The sequence below is a fragment of the Lucilia sericata genome, unplaced genomic scaffold (assembly GCF_015586225.1).
Source record: "Lucilia sericata isolate MDLA Ls3-8-SP2 unplaced genomic scaffold, ASM1558622v1 Contig001129F_arrow, whole genome shotgun sequence".
NCBI lineage: Eukaryota > Metazoa > Arthropoda > Insecta > Diptera > Calliphoridae > Lucilia > Lucilia sericata.
This window is the reverse complement of record NW_023995100.1, coordinates 49,493-70,940: the sequence shown is the minus strand read 5'-3', so window position 1 is coordinate 70,940 and position 21,448 is coordinate 49,493. Positions and strand designations below refer to the sequence as shown.

The following is a 21,448-nucleotide window of genomic DNA, read 5'->3' as shown; positions in this document are numbered from 1 at the left end:
ACAAATCTTCCACTTTTACTCTTAAAAAATATAGTAAAGTATAATTAAACAACTTTATGTTAGTTTGATAATATTTCTTTTACACTCAATTTTAATATTAATTAAACCTTTTAATTTAATATTAAAAATTTCAATTTATAACTTTTTTTCTCTGTTTTTTCATACCAATAAATTCTTAAGTGTTTCTTTCATCTTCGTCAGGTGCAGTGTAAACTAATTGAAATTGTTAAATAAAATCCAAAGGAATAGAGTAATAATAAAAACAATTAAAATTGTAGAGAAATATAGAAACAACAAAAACACCATTATAATATTTAATAACATTTTTGCAACTTTGTTCTCCGGAATGACCCCATGGGCCATGAGTAAAAAGGATATGAATACAAGTATGAAGAAAACTTTTTTTAAATCAAAGTTTCATTGTGCTAGAAAATGAAATTTAAACAAAAACTAGTAAGAAAGTATAGTCGGACATGATCGACCCTATAACAGCTACAAAGATTTTGTATTTAGTTTTTGGAAGGAATAGGGATATGGGTTTAATTTACTCACGAAATTTAGTGCAATGACTTACATACAGACACTCAGTTTAGAATCGAACTATAACTGAACTAAAACTGAACTAGAACTGAACTAGAACTGAACTAGAACTGAACTAGAACTGAACTAGAACTGAACTAGAACTGAACTATAACAGAACTAAACTAGAACTGAACTAAACTAGAACAAGAACTGAACTAGAACTGAACTAGAACTGAACTAGAACTGAACTAGAACTGAACTAGAACTGAACTAGAACTGAACTAGAACTGAACTAGAACTGAACTAGAACTGAACTAGAACTGAACTAGAACTGAACTAGAACTGAACTAGAACTGAACTAGAACTGAACTAGAACTGAACTAGAACTGAACTAGAACTGAACTAGAACTGAACTAGAACTGAACTAGAACTGAACTAGAACTGAACTAGAACTGAACTAGAACTGAACTAGAACTGAACTAGAACTGAACTAGAACTGAACTAGAACTGAACTAGAACTGAACTAGAACTGAACTAGAACTGAACTAGAACTGAACTAGAACTGAACTAGAACTGAACTAGAACTGAACTAGAACTGAACTAGAACTGAACTAGAACTGAACTAGAACTGACTAGAACTGAACTAGAACTGAACTAGAACTGAACTAGAACTGAACTAGAACTGAACTAGAACTGAACTAGAACTGAACTAGAACTGAACTAGAACTGAACTAGAACTGAACTAGAACTGAACTAGAACTGAACTAAACTGAACTAGAACTGAACTAGAACTGAACTAGAACTGAACTAGAACGAACTAGAACTGACTAGAACTGAACTAGAACTGAAACTAGGAACGACTAGAACTGAACTAGAACTGAACTAGAACTGAACTAGAACTGAACTAGAACTGAACTAGAAACTGAACTAGAACTGAACTAGAAACTGAACTAGAACTGAACTAGAACTGAACTAGAACGACTAGAACTGAACTAGAACTGAACTAGAACTGAACTAGAACTGAACTAGAACTGAACTAGAACTGAACTAGAACTGAACTAGAACTGAACTAGAACTGAACTAGAAATGAACTAGAACTGAATTCTAGAACTGAACTAGAACTGAACTAGAACTGAACTAGAACTGAACTAGAACTGAACTAGAACTGAACTAGAACTGAACTAGAACTGAAAACTAGAACTTGAACTAGAACTGACTAGAACTGAACTAGAACTGAACTAGAACTGAACTAGAACTGAACTGAGAACTGAACTAGAACTGAACTAGAACTGAACTAGAACTGAACTAGAAACTGAACTAGAACTGAACTAGAACTGAACTAGAACTGAATAGAACTGAACTAGAACTGAACTAGAACTGAACTAGAACTGACTAGAACTGAACTAGAACTGAACTAGAACTGAACTAGAACTGAACTAGAACTGAACTAGAACTGAACTAGAACTGAACTAGAACAGAACTAGAACTGAACTAGAACTGAACTAGAACTGAACTAGAACTGAACTAGAACTGAACTAGAACTGAACTAGAACTGAACTAGAACTAAACTAGAACTAAACTAGAACTGAACTAGAACTGAACTAGAACTGAACTAGAACTGAACTAGAACTGAACTAGAACTGAACTAGAACTGAACTAGAACTGAACTAGAACTGAACTAGAACTGAACTAGAACAGAACTAGAACTGAACTAGAACTGAACTAGAACTAAACTAGAACTGAACTAGAACTGAACTAGAATTGTACTAGAACTGAATTAGAACTGAACTAGAACTGAACTAGAACTGAACTAGAACTGAACTAGAACTGAACTAGAACTGAACTAGAACTGAACTAGAACTGAACTAGAACTGAACTAGAACTGAACTAGAACTGAACTAGAACTGAACTAGAAGTGAACTAGAACTGAACAAGAACTAAACTAGAACTGAACTAGAACTAGAACTGAACTCGAGCTGAACTAGAACTGAAGTGAACTAGAACTGGAGTAGAACTGAACTAGAACTAAACTAGATCTGAACTAGAACTGAAATTTCGAAAACCTGTAATTATTGAGAAATTTTGAGGGAAGATTCGAATTCAGAGTAGTACTGAGTCTGCTATATTTAAAAAACTCAAACCTATTTACACTCTTGTTAGATTTCCATGAATGAAATTTAAAACGTTATTTGAATACTCAGCGACCGTACAGTGAAGAAGAAGCAAAATAAATGTTGTTCACCAGAAGAATCATTACAAAAAAACACTAGTTGAAAACTTTTGCCATTATTCAAAATAAAAAAATATGTTTTATTTTATAACTTGCACTCTTTACCTTTTACGAAGAAAGGTAGTTTTAAATTGTTGTACAAATGAGGTGCAGACTTGTGGGTAACTTTCGGAAATAGTGACGTTCGCAAAAGTTTGTTAGGAATATTTTTGTTGATAGAAAAAAATACCTTTATAAAGTTTTTTACTAATAGTTGAAAATTGTATTTATTTATAAGTACTCTATAAGTTAAATGCTTGTTAGTAAAAGTTATTCAAAACTAATAAAATGTTACAAGAAAGTACTTAGTTTAAATGCTTTTTTTTAGGTGCAATTCATGGTGCACTTTAAAGGTAACTTAAGTACGGTATATTTAAGTTCTGTTTCTTCTTTCAACCAATCGTCATTCTTGTTTGATATCGCGTCCAGGGATATATACATACATACAGTTTGATCCCTTAATTACGCATTTTCCAGAAAACCTTCATATCTTGAAGACTAATTTTTCGACCTTATTTCATTAGACTAGGGAGCACTGATAGTTGTAAGACTGCAGCCTCAAAATCGGCTGTCATATATTTTGAGGATCAGTGTATAAATGCACTTGACGAATAAGCGGCAAGAGGTGGTGTATCTAGCTCTGGGGGGTTTTAAGCTTATTGAGACAGTTATAGCCAGACAAACCATTATTTATACTTCTGTACAAAATGGACAAGTGTGTTATGGTTTTTAGCGTTTTCCATCTGACAAGGTCATGGATCTGAATAGGTCTTATGACTGAATAGAAGTCAGAGAGATTCTTACTAATTTGACTTTCAGTAATACGTTTTAACGAAAGCTGACTACGAGCTGTTATAACGTCTCCAACTTTCGGCTAAGATATCTGGAAAACCTGATGTGTGTTAGAAATCAGATCTTAATAAAGTCATATAAACTTTGATACAACCATTATTGAACCGCCTAGCAACAAGCGTATAATCGTATTAAAGCCAAATTAAAATGTTTAAGAAAAAAACTAAACATCCCCATAAGTATTAAACAAGTTGTACTTTTAAATTTCATTAATTTTCTTAAACAATGTCAACAAGTAGCGTGCAAGTAATTGAATATTGTAATGTTACAAAACAACTAATGTGAGTTTGCGGGTATTACAAAGAGACAGACAGCTCGTGTTTGACTTTTAACCAAGTTAACGACATTTAACTTTATCTCCCATTTCATGCTCTTCTATAATATTCTTTTCACAATATTACTTGTACTTTTTTGTTTAGTACTTATATTGTTTTTTAAATTCTTCCTACATTTCTTTACCCTCATTGTGTTAAACTTTTTTAATAAATACAAAATATTTGCCAGTAGTTTGCTGTTGTTATTATTGTTGTATGTATAATAAAGTTAGTTTAACAAGGGTAAATGTTTTCTTAACATTTATTTAATTTTCCTATACTATGCTCCTTCTATTTCTTCATTTATTTCTTTTCTATTGTAATAATTTGCAATTGTTGCTTTATTAATTTTAGCATGTTTATGAAATGAAAAAAAAAGACAACCTCATCATCAACATCATCATCATTCTCCAACTTCGCCTCCTCATTAGCAAACAACTGCAGCAAGTATTTTAGAATAAAAGTGGACTTGCAGCAATACCATGAATAGCAATAATTTACAACAATGGTGGGAGAATACATATCGTCATCATTTGACCAAACAACAGCAACAACAGGTCGTCAACTTTGATTCGGGTCTTACGGTACAGGAGACCAGCAATAGTAGAGAACTTTTAAATTTGGCTGCTCTGCAACAAAGTCTGGATGAGAGCAATATTTCCGAGGGTCTTAGTACGGGCACTGCTGAAGCCAGTGTTGGTGTTTTAGATTATGATCATTTTGGCAATTTAACTTATGTTAATCCCTATGATGGTGATCGTGATGAACATACAATACCCTCGCTTACCCTACTCTTTATGGCCATTTCCTATGGATTGGTGGTATTTGGTGGTGTTTTGGGAAATGCTACTCTCTTGCTAACACTATGCTCGGCTTCGTCGGTGAGATTACGAAATCCTTTGTTATTGGCTGTTTGTATTGCAGATCTGCTGGTTACGGGTATATCGGCACCGGTTACTCTTCTGAACTTAGCCATGAATCGAAAAACGAAAACTTTACCTCTGGAACTTTGTAAAGTGATTGATTTTATACAGGTAAGTGTCTTTCCTTTAATATTTAAAGAGTTTACGAGTGCTAGTGAAGAACACAAAATTTATATCCATCTGGCTCCATTATGATCCGCAGAAAAGGTACTTTAAATAAGACAATTTTTGCTTCCTACGTCATCAGATTGATTTGAAATTATGGAAAATTCATGCGGATATGTGTAATTCAATATGAATCGACCGAGACTCAAACTACCATATGAAATTATCCGAACTTAGTTAGGTAGTTAATTAGTTAGTTAGTTAGTTAGTTAGTTAGTTAGTTAGTTAGTATTAGTTAGTTAGTTAGTTAGTTCGTTAGTTAGTTAGTTAGTTAGTTAGTTCGGTTAGTTAGTAGTTCGTTAGTTAGTTAGTTAGTTAGTTAGTTAGTTAGTTAGTAGTTAGTTAGTTAGTTAGTAGTTAGTTAGTTAGTTAGTTAGTTAGTTAGTAGTTAGTTAGTAGTTAGTTAGTTAGTAGTTAGTTAGTTAGTTAGTTAGTTAGTTAGGTAGTTAGTTAGTTAGTTAGTTAGTTAGTTAGTTAGTAGTTAGTTAGTTAGTTAGTAGTTAGTTAGTTAGTTAGTAGTTAGTTAGTTAGTTAGTTAGTTAGTTAGTTAGTAGTTAGTTAGTTAGTTAGTAGTAGTTAGTTCGTTAGTTAGTTAGTTAGTTAGTTAGTTAGGTTAGTTAGTTAGTTAGTTAGTTAGTAGTAGTTAGTTAGTTAGTTAGTTAGTTAGTTAGTTAGTTAGTTAGTAGTAGTTAGTTAGTTAGTTAGTTAGTTAGTTAGTTAGTTAGTTAGTTAGTAGTAGTTAGGTTAGTTAGTAGTTTTTAGTTAGTTAGTTAGTTAGTTAGTGTTAGTTAGTTAGTTAGTTAGTTAGTTAGTTAGTAGTTAGTTAGTTAGTTAGTAGTTAGTAGTTAGTTAGTTAGTTAGTAGTTAGTTAGTTAGTTAGTTAGTTAGTTAGTAGTTGTTAGTTAGTTAGTAGTTAGTTAGTTAGTTAGTTAGTTAGTTAGTTAGTTAGTTAGTAGTAGTTAGTTAGTTAGTTAGTTAGTTAGTGTTAGTAGTTAGTTAGTTAGTTAGTTAGTAGTTAGTTAGTTAGGTTAGTTAGTTAGTTAGTTAGTAGTTAGTAGTTAGTAGTTTTAGTTAGTTAGTTAGTTAGTTAGTAGTAGTTAGTTAGTTATTACTTGGTAGTTGTAGTTAGTTAGTAGTTAGTTAGTTAGTTAGTTAGTTAGTTAGTTAGTGTTAGTTAGTTAGTTAGTTAGTTAGTTAGTTAGTTAGTTAGTTAGTAGTGTTAGTTATTTACTTTGTAGGTAGTTAGTAGTTAGTTAGTTAGTTAGTAGTAGTTAGTTAGTTAGTTAGTTAGTTAGTTAGTTAGTTAGTTAGTTAGTTAGTTAGTTAGTTTTAGTTAGTTAGTAGTTAGTTAGTTAGTTAGTTAGTATTTACTTTGTTAGTTAGTTAGTTAGTTAGTTAGTTAGTTAGTTAGTTAGTTAGTTAGTTAGTTAGTAGTTAGTTAGTTAGTAGTTAGTTAGTTAGTTAGTTAGTTAGTTAGTTAGTTAGTTATTTACTTGTTAGTTAGTTAGTTAGTTAGTTAGTTAGTTAGTTAGTTAGTTAGTTAGTTAGTTAGTTAGTTAGTTAGTTAGTTAGTTAGTTAGTTAGTTAGTTAGTTAGTTAGTTAGTAGTTAGTTAGTTAGTTAGTTAGTAGTTAGTTAGTTAGTTAGTTAGTTAGTTAGTTAGTTAGTTAGTTAGTTAGTTAGTTATTTACTTTGTTAGTAGTTAGTTAGTTAGTTAGTTAGTTAGTTAGTTAGTAGTAGTTAGTAGTAGTAGTTAGTTAGTAGTTAGTTAGTTATTACTTTGTTAGTTAGTTAGTTAGTAGTTAGTTAGTTAGTTAGTTAGTTAGTTAGTTAGTTAGTTAGTTAGTTAGTTAGTTAGTTAGTTAGTTAGTTAGTTAGTTATATTTGTTAGTAGTTAGTTAGTTAGTTAGTTAGTTATTACTTGTTAGTTAGTTAGTTAGTTAGTTAGTTAGTTAGTTAGTTAGTAGTTAGTTAGTAGTAGTTAGTTAGTTAGTTAGTAGTTAGTAGTTAGTAGTTAGTTAGTTAGTTAGTTAGTTAGTGTATTACTTTGTAGTTAGTTGTTAGTTAGTTAGTTAGTTAGTAGTAGTTAGTTAGTAGTTAGTTAGTTAGTTAGTTAGTTAGTTAGTAGTTAGTTAGTTAGTTAGTTAGTTAGTTAGTTAGTTAGTAGTTAGTTAGTTAGTTAGTTAGTAGTTAGTTAGTTAGTTAGTTAGTTAGTAGTTAGTTAGTTAGTTAGTTAGTTAGTAGTAGTTAGTTAGTTAGTTAGTTAGTTAGTTAGTTAGTTAGTCGTTAGTTAGTTAGTTAGTTAGTTAGTTAGTTAGTTAGTTAGTTAGTAGTTAGTTAGTTAGTTAGTTAGTTAGTTAGTTAGTTAGTTAGTTAGTTAGTTAGTTAGTAGTTAGTTAGTTAGTTAGTTAGTTAGTTAGTTAGTTAGTTAGTAGTTAGTTAGTTAGTTAGTTAGTAGGTAGTTAGTTAGTTAGTTAGTTAGTTAGTTAGTTAGTTAGTAGTTAGTTAGTTAGTTAGTTAGTTAGTTAGTTAGTTAGTTAGTTAGTTAGTTATTTAGTTAGTTAGTTAGTAGTTAGTTAGTAGTTAGTTAGTAGTAGTTAGTTAGTTATTTACTTTGTTAGTTAGTTAGTTAGTAGTTAGTTAGTTAGTTAGTTAGTTAGTTGTTAGTTAGTTAGTTAGTTAGTTAGTTAGTTAGTTAGTTAGTTAGTTAGTTAGTTAGTTATTTAGTTAGTTAGTTAGTTAGTTAGTTAGTTAGTTAGTTAGTTAGTAGTTAGTTAGTTAGTTAGTTAGTTAGTTAGTTAGTTAGTTAGTTAGTAGTTAGTTAGTTAGTTAGTTAGTTAGTTAGTTAGTTAGTTAGTTAGTAGTTAGTTAGTTAGTTAGTTAGTTAGTTAGTTAGTTAGTAGTTAGTTAGTTAGTTAGTAGTAGTTAGTTAGTTAGTAGTAGTTAGTTAGTTAGTTAGTTAGTTAGTTAGTTAGTTAGTTAGTTAGTTAGTTAGTTAGTTAGTTAGTTAGTTAGTTAGTTAGTTAGTTAGTTAGTTAGTTAGTTAGTTAGTTAGTTAGTTAGTTAGTTAGTTAGTTAGTTAGTTAGTTAGTTAGTTAGTTAGTTCGTTAGTAGTAGTTAGTTAGTTAGTTAGTTAGTAGTTAGTTCGTTAGTAGTTAGTTAGTTAGTTAGTTAGTTAGTTAGTTAGTAGTTAGTTAGTTAGTTAGTTAGTTAGTTAGTTAGTAGTTAGTTAGTTAGTTAGTTAGTTAGTTAGTTAGTTAGTAGTTAGTAGTAGTAGTTAGTAGTTAGTTAGTTAGTTAGTTAGTTAGTTAGTTAGTTAGTTAGTAGTTAGTTAGTTAGTTAGTTAGTAGTAGTAGTTAGTTAGTTAGTTAGTTAGTTTAGTTAGGTAGTAGTTAGTTAGTTAGTTAGTTAGTAGTTAGTTAGTTAGTTAGTTAGTTAGTTAGTTAGTTAGTTCGTGTAGTTAGTTAGTTAGTTAGTTAGTTAGTTAGTTAGTTAGTTTAGTTAGTTAGTTAGTTAGTTAGTTAGTTAGTTAGTAGTTAGTAGTTAGTTAGTTAGTTCGTTAGGTTAGTTAGTTAGTAGTTAGTTAGTTATTTTTTATTTTAGTTAGTTAGTTAGTTTAGTTAGTTAGTTAGTTAGTTAGTTAGTTAGTTAGTTAGATTAGTTAGTTTAGTAGTTAGTTAGTTAGTTAGTTAGTTAGTTATTAGTTAGTAGTTAGTTAGTTAGTGTTAGTTAGTGTTAGTTAGTAGTTAGTTAGTAGTTAGGTTAAGTTAGTTACGTTAGTTTAGTTAGTTATTTAGTTCGTTAGTTAGTTAGTTAGTTGTTGTTAGCTTAGGTAGTAGTTAGTAGTTAGTAGTAGTAGTTAGTTAGTTAGTTAGTTAGTTAGTTAGTTAGTTAGTTAGTTAGTTAGTTAGTTAGTTAGTTAGTTAGTTAGTTAGTTCGTAGTTAGTTAGTTAGTTAGTTAGTTAGTTAGTTAGTTAGTTAGTTAGTTAGTTAGTTAGTCGTAGTTAGTTAGTTAGTTAGTTAGTAGTTAGTTAGTTAGTTAGTTAGTTAGTTAGTTAGTTAGTTAGTTAGTTAGTTAGTTAGTTAGTTAGTTAGTTAGTTAGTTAGTAGTTAGTTAGTTAGTTAGTTAGTATTAGTTAGTTAGTTAGTTAGTTAGTTAGTTAGTTAGTTAGTTAGTTAGTTAGTTAGTTAGTAGTTAGTTAGTTAGTTAGTTTAGTTAGTTAGTTAGTTAGTTAGTAGTTAGTTAGTTAGTTAGTTAGTTAGTTAGTAGTTAGTTAGTAGTTAGTTAGTTAGTTAGTTAGTAGTTAGTTAGTTAGTTAGTTAGTTAGTTAGTTAGTTGTTAGTTAGTTAGTTAGTTAGTTAGTTAGTTAGTTAGTTAGTTAGTAGTAGTTAGTTAGTAGTTAGTTAGTTAGTTAGTTAGTTAGTTAGTTAGTTAGTTAGTTAGTTAGTTATTAGTTAGTTAGTAGTTAGTAGTAGTTAGTTAGTTAGTTAGTAGTTAGTTAGTTAGTTAGTTAGTTAGTTAGTTAGTTAGTTAGTTAGTTAGTTAGTTAGTTAGTTAGTTAGTTAGTTAGTTAGTTAGTTAGTTAGTTAGTTAGTTAGTTAGTTAGTTAGTTAGTTAGTTAGTTAGTAGTTAGTTAGTTAGTTAGTTAGTTAGTTAGTTAGTTAGTTAGTTAGTTAGTTAGTTAGTTAGTTAGTTAGTTAGTTAGTTAGTTAGTTAGTTAGTTAGTTAGTTAGTTAGTTAGTTAGTTAGTTAGTTAGTTAGTTAGTTAGTTAGTTCGTTAGTAGTTAGTTAGTTAGTTAGTAGTTAGTTAGTTAGTTAGTTCGTTAGTTAGTTAGTTAGTTAGTTAGTTAGTTAGTTAGTTAGTTAGTTAGTAGTTAGTTAGTTAGTTAGTAGTTAGTTAGTGTTAGTTAGTTAGTTAGTTAGTTAGTTAGTTAGTAGTTAGTTAGTTAGTTAGTTAGTTAGTTAGTTAGTTAGTTTAGTTAGTAGTTAGTTAGTTAGTTAGTTAGTTAGTTAGTTATTAGTTAGTTAGTTAGTTAGTTGTTAGTTAGTTAGTTAGTAGTTAGTTAGTAGTTAGTTAGTAGTTAGTTAGGTAGGTAGTAGGTAGTTAGTTAGTTAGTATTTAGTTAGGTTAGTAGTTAGTTAGTTAGTTATTGTTAGTTAGTTAGGTTAGTTAGTTAGTAGTTAGTTAGTTAGTATTAGTTATAGTTAGTTAGTTATGTTAGTTAGGTAGTTAGTTAGTTAGTTAGTTAGTTAGTTAGTAGAGTTAGTCTAGTCTATATGCTAGTCCATGTCTAGTCATATGTCTAGTCCATAGTCTAGTCTATCAGTGCTAGTTCTATAGTCTAGTCTATAGTCTAGTCTACAGTCTAGGCTATAGTCTAGTCTCTAGTCTAGTCTATAGTCTAGATTACGTCTAGTCTATGAGTCTAGGCTATAGTCTAGTCTATGAATCTAGTCTGTAGTCTAGGTCTATCGTTCTAGTCTATCGTCTAGTTCTGTAGGCCTAGTCTATAGTCTTAGGTCTATAGTCTAGTCTATAGTCTAGCCTATAGACTAGACTAATAGACTAACTATAGACTAGACTATAGACTAGACTATAGACTACACTATAGACTAGACTATTGACTAGACTATAGACTATAACTAACTAACTAACTAACTAACTAACTAACTAACTAACTAACTAACTAACTAACTAACTAACTAACTAACTAACTAACTAACTAACTAACTAACTAACTAACTAACTAACTAACTAACTAACTAACTAACTAACTAACTAACTAACTAACTAACTAACTAACTAACTAACTAACTAACTAACTAACTAACTAACTAACTAACTAACTAACTAACTAACTAACTAACTAACTAACTAACTAACTAACTAACTAACTAACTAACTAACTAACTAACTAACTAACTAACTAACTAAAAAGGGATCTAGTCTATAGTCTAGTCTATAGTCTAGCCTATAGACTAGACTATAGACTAACTATAGACTAGACTATAGACTAGACTATAGACTACACTATAGACTAGACTATGGACTAGACTATAGACTATAACTAACTAACTAACTAACTAACTAACTAACTAACTAACTAACTAACTAACTAACTAACTAACTAACTAACTAACTAACTAACTAAAAAGGGATCTAGTCTATAGTCTAGTCTATAGTCTAGTCTATAGTCTAGTCTATCTAGTATAGTCTATAGTCTAGTCTATAGTCTAGTATAGTCTAGTCTATAGTCTAGTCTATAGTCTAGTCTATAGTCTAGTATATAGTAGTCTATAGTCTAGTCTATAGTCTAGTCTATAGTCTAGTCTATAGTCTAGTCTATAGTCTAGTCTATAGTCTAGTCTATAGTCTAGTCTATAGTCTAGTCTATAGCTAGTCTATAGTCTAGTCTATAGTCTAGCTATAGTCTAGTCTAGTCTAGTCTATAGTCTAGTCTATAGTCTAGTCTATAGTCTAGTCTATAGTCTAGTCTATAGTCTAGTATAGTCTAGTCTATAGTCTAGTTATAGTCTAGTCTCTAGTCTAGTCTATAGTCTAGTCTATAGTCTAGTCTATAGTCTAGTCTATAGTCTAGTCTATAGTCTAGTCTATAGTCAGTCTATAGTCTAGTCTATAGTCTAGTCTATAGTCTAGTCTATAGTCTAGTCTATAGTCTAGTCTATAGTCTAGTCTATAGTCTAGTCTATAGTCTAGTCTATAGTCTAGTAGTCTATAGTCTAGTTCTATAGTCTAGTCTATAGTCAGTCTATAGTCTAGTCTATGTAGTCTAGTTTATAGTCTAGTCTATAGTCTAGTCTATAGTCTAGTCTATAGTCTAGTCTATAGTCTAGTCTATAGTCTAGTCTATAGGTCTAGTCTATAGTCTAGTCTATAGTCTAGTCTATAGTCTAGTCTATAGTCTAATCTATAGTCTAGTCTATAGTCTAGTCTATAGTCTAGTCTATAGTCTAGGTCTATAGTCTAGTCTATAGTCTAGTCTATAGTCTAGTCTATAGTCTAGTCTATAGTCTAGTCAATAGTCTAGCTTATAGTCTCGAGATCACAATGCCGAAGAATCGCTGTAAAACCCCTTTTAGGGAGTGCAACAATCGATATTACTTAGGAAACAAGATATCACCTCTATAATGCTCGTTATAGGTCTTTGTTTCTCCTTAAATTTTTAACAACATTTAAACACCCACTGTATTGCAGGATATATTAAACTTGCACACAGTCGTAAATAACAGTTCTATTACTTATTTCATACTAAAATATAAAATCTCATTTAAAAAACTTAAACAATAAACTTATTTACGGTATTTCTAATACATACATATAAATATTTTTCCTTAAAAGGTCATTTCAATCTTAAAAACTTTTACTAACCTCAATAATAACGTCAGCGAGTGAAAAAAAAGAAAAACAAAAAACACTTAAAAATATGAACATTTTCACTTAATTCTTTTCCGTTTCCTGTTTTATGTATTTTATGTGCTATGTTTTTATTTTCAATTTTAATATTTATGTTCTATATTACTACTTTTTTTCTAGGCTACACCAGTTGCCGCCAGTACATTATCATTCTTTTTACTATCGCTGGATCGTTATGCCACCGTAAAACATCCGCGTTTAGCACAACTACGTCAACGCCGCTATTTACATGTTTCCTTGGCAGTATTCTCATGGTTGACATCAGCCATTGTCAGTGTTCCGTTTTTGTTTATCTATAAAATTGTGGCAAGAACAGTTGTTATGAAAAATGCCACCATTAAAACATCTCCACCGACATCTTCATCAACGACATCATTAATGGCAGCTACCACCACCGCCCTCACACCCTCCGCCGATTTTCCCAACGTTAGCATAAGTTGCCACTCGGATCCGGGTGCCAATCCTGTATTTGTTGTATTCATTTTAATACACACATTTATTGTTTTCATTTTACCTGGTTTGGGTGTTCTACTCAATCATTATGGGGTACGACGGAAATTGTGTGCTCTCTCGTTGACAGCACGTGCCGCTCATGGTGAACTACCACTTCCGATGCCCATTTTACGTCGTCAAACTCATATGGTGATTGTAACGGGTATTGCGAATGCCCATCAGGCAGGCTGTGGTGGTGCGACGGATGACACCTCCAATGGTGGCGATATACAAATGCAGAACTTAAATCCGAGAAGTGCTGCACAAAGTAATCGTAATGTTATTTTATCGAAAAATCCCATATCACCAAGGTGAGTAATAATTCTTGAGATTAAAACTAAAGAATAAGAATAAGATAAATAAGAATAAGAATAAGAATAAGAATAAGAATAAGAATAAGAATAAGAAGAATAAGAAAGAATAAGAATAAGAATAAGAATAAGAATAAGAATAAGAATAAGAATAAGAATAAGAATAAGAATAAGAATAAGAATAAGAATAAGAATAAGAATAAGAATAAGAATAAGAATAAGAATAAGAATAAGAATAAGAAATAAGAATAAGAATAAGAATAAGAATAAGAATAAGAATAAGAATAAGAATAAGAAAAGAATAAGAATAAGAATAAGAATAAGAATAAGAATAAGACTAAGAATAAGAATAAGAATAAGAATAAGAATAAGAATAAGAATAAGAATAAGAAGAAGAATAAGAATAAGAATAAGAATAAGAATAAGAATAAGAATAAGAAAAGAATAAGAATAAGAATAGAATAAGAATAAGAAAAGAATAAGAATAAGAATAAGAATAAGAATAAGAATAAGAATAAGAATAAGAATAAGAATAAGAATAAGAATAAGAATAAGAATAAGATAAGAATAAGAATAAGATAAGAATAAGAATAAGAATAAGAATAAGAAAATAATAAGAATAAGAATAATAATAAGAATAGAATAAGAATGAGAATAAGAATAAGAATAAGAATAAGAATAAGAATAAGAATAAGAATAAGAATAAGAATAATAAGCATAAGAATAAGAATAAGAATAAGAATAAGAATAGGAATAGGAATAAGAATAATAATAAGAATAAGAATAAGAATATCAATAAGAGTGACTTGCTTAGAAAGTAAGTAGGTTTTTTGAGGGCCGAGTTGGATGGGCCTATGTGATATAATGGGCAGATTTCAATATGGTGCAATAGATGATGTCTGCAAAATTGCGTCCGGAAGTTTCATCACAAGGACATAGTTTAATCGGAACCCTATACCTATGCATTACAAACATTAACACAAACCCATAATACCCTCCCAACTAGAACTCTATTAATTAACCGTTCGTTTTTACAATTTCAGAGCAATGCGTGAAATACGCGAACATTCCCAACGACAACGTATGGCACGCGCAGCACAGCGTGGCCGAAGAGTGGCCACACCTGGCATACCGCTACCACAAACCTCAACTTTACGATCACGTAGACATCTAGCTAATATGCTTATAGGTTCAGCTATAATATTCATAGCATGTTGGGCACCTCATGTATTCTGTGTGATTTATAAAATAATGGGTTACAAAGAATATTGCAAAAAGTCATCAAGATATTTTAATTTATTATTGGGTAAATACAATCTAAAATAATTTTTGAATCAAATAACTTTATTTTAACTCTTCCTTAACAGGTTACATGTATTCAGCTTTAAGTCCCATCATTTATTGGGCCCTCAATCATAATAGCCTGCGACAATCTCCCTGTGCTCCCATAATACGTTTACGTTCAATGCAAAAATTCTTACGTACACGTTTTCGTTCGAATCCCGTACCGCCAGCACCCTCATCAACAAATGAAGCCCAGCTGGGGGCTTTCAATCCGAAATTAATAAAATTAACACCAAAACAATATAGAGCTCAGGCTTCATCGCATTATTTGTATTGAAATGGTTTGACCATATACATATATTAACTTCTTAATGTCTTCGTAAAATAGACTATTTCCCATAATGTCTGTAAATCAAAAAAACATGTATTCCTATCTCTGAACCATAATTTCCCTGCTACTTATTAAGTAATTAATAAGTTACTTTTTCAATTATATAGTAGAACTCAAATAATCTTAATTTTCTTTTACTTTTACAAAATGGTTCAGTAAAAAGTGTCTTGAAAATTTTTGTATATAAATCTAGTTAAATCCTCTCTAGTCTGTATAAATACTATATATATACTTAACTATATATTAATGTAAAAATAATAAATATTTTCAAAATATCTGTAAAATCTAAGCTTTTTCTATAACTAAACAAAATCAAAAACTTAAATTATTTGTTAAACTTTCTACTTTTCTCTACAAAATGCTAATATTAGATTTAATACGGACCGACATTATATGAACTATTTATTAAAACTAATTATAGCCTATTTACATTAATTAAATATTCGAAATATATTTAAAATTAAGCTGAACAAATTATATTTAGAAAAGTTAACTTTTTATTGTGTATGTATGTAAAATATATAATCAAAATATATATAATAAAATACTATATATTATATATAATCATTTGTACATATATGTATACATAAACATTTACATAATCATACGAAATATTCGTTTAGAATTTATAGCGTGAATAATTTATTTGATGTTTCTTTTTTAAAAAAAATCGTTATTGTCGTTAAACTGACTCTTATAATTAATACTTGCCTATATACAATTCCCGATGTTAAACAACTTTCCTGAACATACTCTATGTATGTTTCAAAATAAATTATTTAAAATTAAATTTTAATTAAAAAGTACTCTCTCAGAAGATAAGAGAGTAGTTAAAAAATATATAGCAATAAATGTTAAAACTTTTAAATGTTTAGATGATACAGAAATATTATAATCAAAAGTACAGAGTTGTATTTGATAATTCTAAATTAGTCAAATTCTGTTAAATAAATTGACACAGAAAGATGCCGAGACCCTTAAATTTAAGGTCGTAGAATCTAGTTTTAATCAGGTTCAAATAAGGGGATATTATACGATCTCCACCTTACCCCCATGCTAGCGAACCCTCCAATTTTTTGGACAATACAAACTTCAAAATGCAATATCTTCTTATTTTAACCAGATCTTTCAGAATGTAGTACGCCAGTAGATTCTACGAGCTTAAAGTAAGTTTACCTATTTCAGCGCTTTTCATATCATTTCAAAAGTTATATTTATAAAAAGCTAAATACATAAACTCTAGAACTAGTTTTATAACTAATTAATACAAATTTTCCTAGAACTTTAAGTTCTACTTTTCTAAAAGCTCTCTGATATTTATGCTCATATATAATTTAGACAACCTACAAATATTTACACTATTGATAAACCTAACAAATTTAAAACTATTTTTATACTACTAATTACAACTATTGTAATTCTCTCTCTTCCTGTTTTAATTTCGTTTTTGAAATTCGATTCGATCACGAATGTGTTAATTCGTGTCCAGTCTTGAATTCCTATTAACTGTCAAACTCCCTACAAGAATATTTGTGGCTGAATTCGCTTTCGCTTATATGAGAAGACAAAATTATTCCTTCGTATTCCGAGCCCGAATTCAGAAAATGTATCTTTGTGATTCCTAAAACAAAACAACCTGTAGGATATTTTTGCGATGCAACACGAATGGGCAAATCAAAAAAACGGCACTCAAACCCAGAAAATACTGAACTACATATATATTTCCTAACAGCAAACTATTCCCGCTCACACGAAAGCACCATCATGGACGCCGCAGCATAACTATCTCGACAGTTTTCTCATTGTGAAGACCACTTCCTACACAATATTGTTGCAGCTTCAGATTCGAATGTTTCGCGATCTCCTCAAAGCATCAGTTTATATCATGGACGCACCAGCAAAACTATTTCGATTGCTATTTTACACTACACTATAAAAGTGGAACTCCATCTACCCAGTCAGTTTTCTTATTCTGAAGACTATTTCCTCCACAATATAGTTGAAAAGCTCCAAGTCTAGTTCAACTGTAATATTGTTGCAGTTTCAGATTGAAATGTTTCGTAATCTTGACAAAGGATGTTCTACATTTGCGCAGATTGAAGATTTTTAGATCAATAGACTAGACTACAGGCTAGACTATAGACTAGACTATAGACTTGACTATAGACTAGACTATAGACTAGACTATAGACTAGACTATTGACTAGACTATAGACTACACTATTGACTAGACTATAGACTAGACTACAGACTAGACTATAGACTAGACTATAGACTACACTATAGACTAGACTATAGACTAGACTATAGACTAGACTATAGACTAGACTATAGACTAGACTATAGACTAGACTATAGACTAGACTATAGACTAGACTATAGACTAGACTATTGACTAGGCTATTGACTAGACTATTGACTAGACTATAGACTAGACTATAGACTAGACTATAGACTAGACTAGACTATAGACTCGACTATAGACTAGACTATAGACTAGACTATAGACTAGACTAGACTATAGACTATAGACTATAGACTATAGACTATAGACTATAGACTATAGACTATAGACCTATAGACTATAGACTAGACTAGACTATAGACTAGACTAGACTATAGACTAGACTAGACTAGACTAGACTAGACTAGACTAGACTAGACTAGACTAGACTAGACTAGACTAGACTAGACTAGACTAAGACTAGACTAGACTAGACTAGACTGACTAGACTAGACTAGACTAGACTAGACTAGACTAGACTAGACTAGACTAGACTATAGACTATAGACTATAGACTATAGACTATAGACTATAGACTATAGACTATAGACTATAGACTATAGACTATAGACTATAGACTATAGACTATAGACTATAGACTATAGACTATAGACTATAGACTAATAGACTATAGACTATAGACTAGACTAGACTATAGACTAGACTAGACTAGACTATAGACTAGACTAGACTATAGACTATAGACTAGACTAGACTATAGACTAGACTAGACTATAGACTAGCTAGACTAGACTAGACTAGGACTAGACTATAGACTAGACTAGACTAGACTAGACTAGACTAGACTAGACTAGACTAGACTAGACTAGACTAGACTAGACTAGACTAGGACTAGACTAGACTAGACTAGACTAGACTAGACTAGACTATAGACTAGACTATAGACTAGACTATAGACTAGACTATAGACTAGACTATAGACTAGACTATAGACTAGACTATAGACTAGACTATAGACTAGACTATAGACTAGACTAGACTAGACTAGACTATAGACTAGACTATAGACTAGACTATAGACTAGACTATAAACTAGACTATAGACTAGACTATAGACTAGACTATAGACTAGACTATAGACTAGACTATAGACTAGACTATAGACTAGACTATAGACTAGACTATAGACTAGACTATAGACTAGACTATAGACTAGACTATAGACTAGACTATAGACTAGACTATAGACTAGACTATAGACTAGACTATAGACTAGACTATAGACTAGACTATAGACTAGACTATAGACTAGACTATAGACTAGACTATAGACTAGACTATAGACTAGACTATAGACTAGACTATAGACTAGACTATAGACTAGACTATAGACTAGACTATAGACTAGACTATAGACTAGACTATAGACTAGACTATAGACTAGACTATAGACTAGACTATAGACTAGACTATAGACTAGACTATAGACTAGACTATAGACTAGACTATAGACTAGACTATAGACTAGACTATAGACTAGACTATAGACTAGACTATAGACTAGACTATAGACTAGACTATAGACTAGACTATAGACTAGACTATAGACTAGACTATAGACTAGACTATAGACTAGACTATAGACTAGACTATAGACTAGACTATAGACTAGACTATAGACTAGACTATAGACTAGACTATAGACTAGACTATAGACTAGACTATAGACTAGACTATAGACTAGCTACTAGACTAGATTATAGATATAGACTATAGACTAGACTAATATAGACTAGACTATAGACTAGACTATAGACTAGACTATAGACTAGACTACTAGACTAGAGACTATAGACTAGACTAGGACTAGACTATAGACTAGACTATAGACTAGACTAGACTACTAGACTAGACTATAGACTAGACTATAGACTAGACTATAGACTAGACTATAGACTAGACTATAGACTAGACTATAGACTAGACTTACTATTCGATTCTAATCGATTCATGTTTTAAGGTTATGTAAAATTTTCTTCAGAAAAATCTTGCTCAAATTTTAGAATGAAATTTAAACTTTTCAATTAAAGTTTTTATCAAAACAAATGAATTTTTAAAATTCCTTGTAACAATTAATCAAAAAATCTTTACTATATAATAATTTCTTTCGTTAAATCAATCATCATTTTAAAAATGCAAATAACAAAAACACTCATATTTAACTTGAATAGCCTTATTCTATACATATATTAGCGAAAATATGAAATATTATTAACAAAAAAATGTTTATAAACTAATAAAATAATGATTTAATAAACGCCTTACATTAATACTCAATATGTTAAATTTTGTAAAGAATAAAAATGTTTATAACAAAAAAAACAAAATTTACTTAAAACAGGACTTGAAAAATAAATATTTTTTACTTTCAACTATAAAACTAATGCAATATATTAAAAACAAAGATCAAATAAACAAAATAAAACTAAACATCTTTTTTAAAAAATCAAAAATAAGAAAAAATATTTTAACAAAAAAATTTATATAAATCAGGTTCCTTATTTTCAAATGTAAAACAAGCAATAATTACGCTTTAACCATAAAAAAGTTATTAAAAAATACATATAACAATTTCATAAAAAAATATTATAAATTGTTATACTGAAAGAAACAAAAAACTAAACAATTTCTAATTATATATAGATGCTGTTTTATTGAACGCATTTTTTAAATAATTAAAAAAAAAAACAAAGAAATTAAAATGTTTAAAAATGAACAAATATACAGATATCAAAATATTGTAAATAATTATAATAAAACTTAAAAATAATTTATACACTTTGAAGACAAAGAAATTAAAACAAAAAGAAAATATTGCAAATAGTTTCAAATGAAAAACAGTGTTGATATTCGAACAGTGCTGAAGAAATGTTTTATTAACATTTCAGACCTGGTTATTAAATTAGGACTTCAAATTTGAACCTTTTTGGGCCCTCTGCATAAGATCTATCCTTTAAATATATGTATATTAATATGGTGGAACAAAAAGCCACAGCAAATTTTTTTCCGTTATTATCTATTCTGTGCTATCTGCTTAACTTCGGGCCCAGACTTTCCAGTCGATTTGTCTCCTCCAGGTGTTAGCCGTTCTGCCTATTCTTCTATTATTCACTTACGATTGACTATCTGAATACGTATTGGGTTTTCACCTGTTCTTTATTTAAATCTAAAGGTTGACAATATATCGGCAAAGTAGTTTGTCCTTATACCCAATTGACAGTCCATAGATAACGTAATATCGGATAAGCTGTGGATCTGTTATGTTCTAGTTCAGTTCTAGTTCAGTTCTAGTTCAGTTCTAGTTCAGTTCTAGTTCAGTTCTAGTTCAGTTTTAGTTCAGTTCTAGTTCAGTTCTAGTTCAGTTCTAGTTCAGTTCTAGTTCAGTTCTAGTTCAGTTCTAGTTCAGTTCTAGTTCAGTTCTAGTTCAGTTCTAGTTCAGTTCTAGTTCAGTTCTAGTTCAATTCTAGTTCAGTTCTAGTTCAGTTCTAGTTCAGTTCTAGTTCAGTTCTAGTTCAGTTCTAGTTCAGTTCTAGTTCAGTTCTAGTTCAGTTCTAGTTCAGTTCTAGTTCAGTTCTAGTTCAGTTCTAGTTCAGTTCTAGTTCAGTTCTAGTTCAGTTCTAGTTCAGTTCTAGTTCAGTTCTAGTTCAGTTCTAGTTCAGTTCTAGTTCAGTTCTAGTTCAGTTCTAGTTCAGTTCTAGTTCAGTTCTAGTTCAGTTCTAGTTCAGTTCTAGTTCAGTTCTAGTTCAGTTCTAGTTCAGTTCTAGTTCAGTTCTAGTTCAGTTCTAGTTCAGTTCTAGTTCAGTTCTAGTTCAGTTCTAGTTCAGTTCTAGTTCAGTTCTAGTTCAGTTCTAGTTCAGTTCTAGTTCAGTTCTAGTTCAGTTCTAGTTCAGTTCTAGTTCAGTTCTAGTTCAGTTCTAGTTCAGTTCTAGTTTCTAGTTCAGTTCTAGTTCAGTTCTAGTTCAGTTCTAGTTCAGTTCTAGTTCAGTTCTAGTTCAGTTCTAGTTCAGTTCTAGTTCAGTTCTAGTTCAGTTCTAGTTCAGTTCTAGTTCAGTTCTAGTTCAGTTCTAGTTCAGTTCTAGTTCAGTTCTAGTTCAGTTCTAGTTCAGTTCTAGTTCAGTTCTAGTTCAGTTCTAGTTCAGTTCTAGTTCAGTCTAGTTCAGTTCTAGTTCAGTTCTAGTTCAGTTC

The 21,448-nt window shown here is 30.2% G+C and overlaps 1 protein-coding gene across 2 annotated transcripts in view; it reads left to right on the top strand.

The window, feature by feature from the left end:
* The window catches only part of LOC119610159, a 49,595-nt gene extending 34,581 nt beyond the window's left edge, over window positions 1-15,014 (top strand). The window contains exons 3-6 of one of the 2 annotated variants that reach the window (XM_037965282.1): window positions 4,312-4,991; window positions 12,601-13,283; window positions 14,327-14,589; window positions 14,651-14,904. In XM_037965282.1, the coding sequence (XP_037821210.1) occupies window positions 4,440-4,991; window positions 12,601-13,283; window positions 14,327-14,589; window positions 14,651-14,904 (1,752 nt within the window). In that variant the 5' untranslated portion in view covers window positions 4,312-4,439. Of the gene's footprint in view, window positions 1-4,311; window positions 4,992-12,600; window positions 13,284-14,326; window positions 14,590-14,650 lie in introns of those variants that run through there. The other variant, XM_037965283.1, reaches the window with a different exon arrangement.
* The last annotated feature ends 6,434 nt before the right edge of the window (window positions 15,015-21,448 follow it).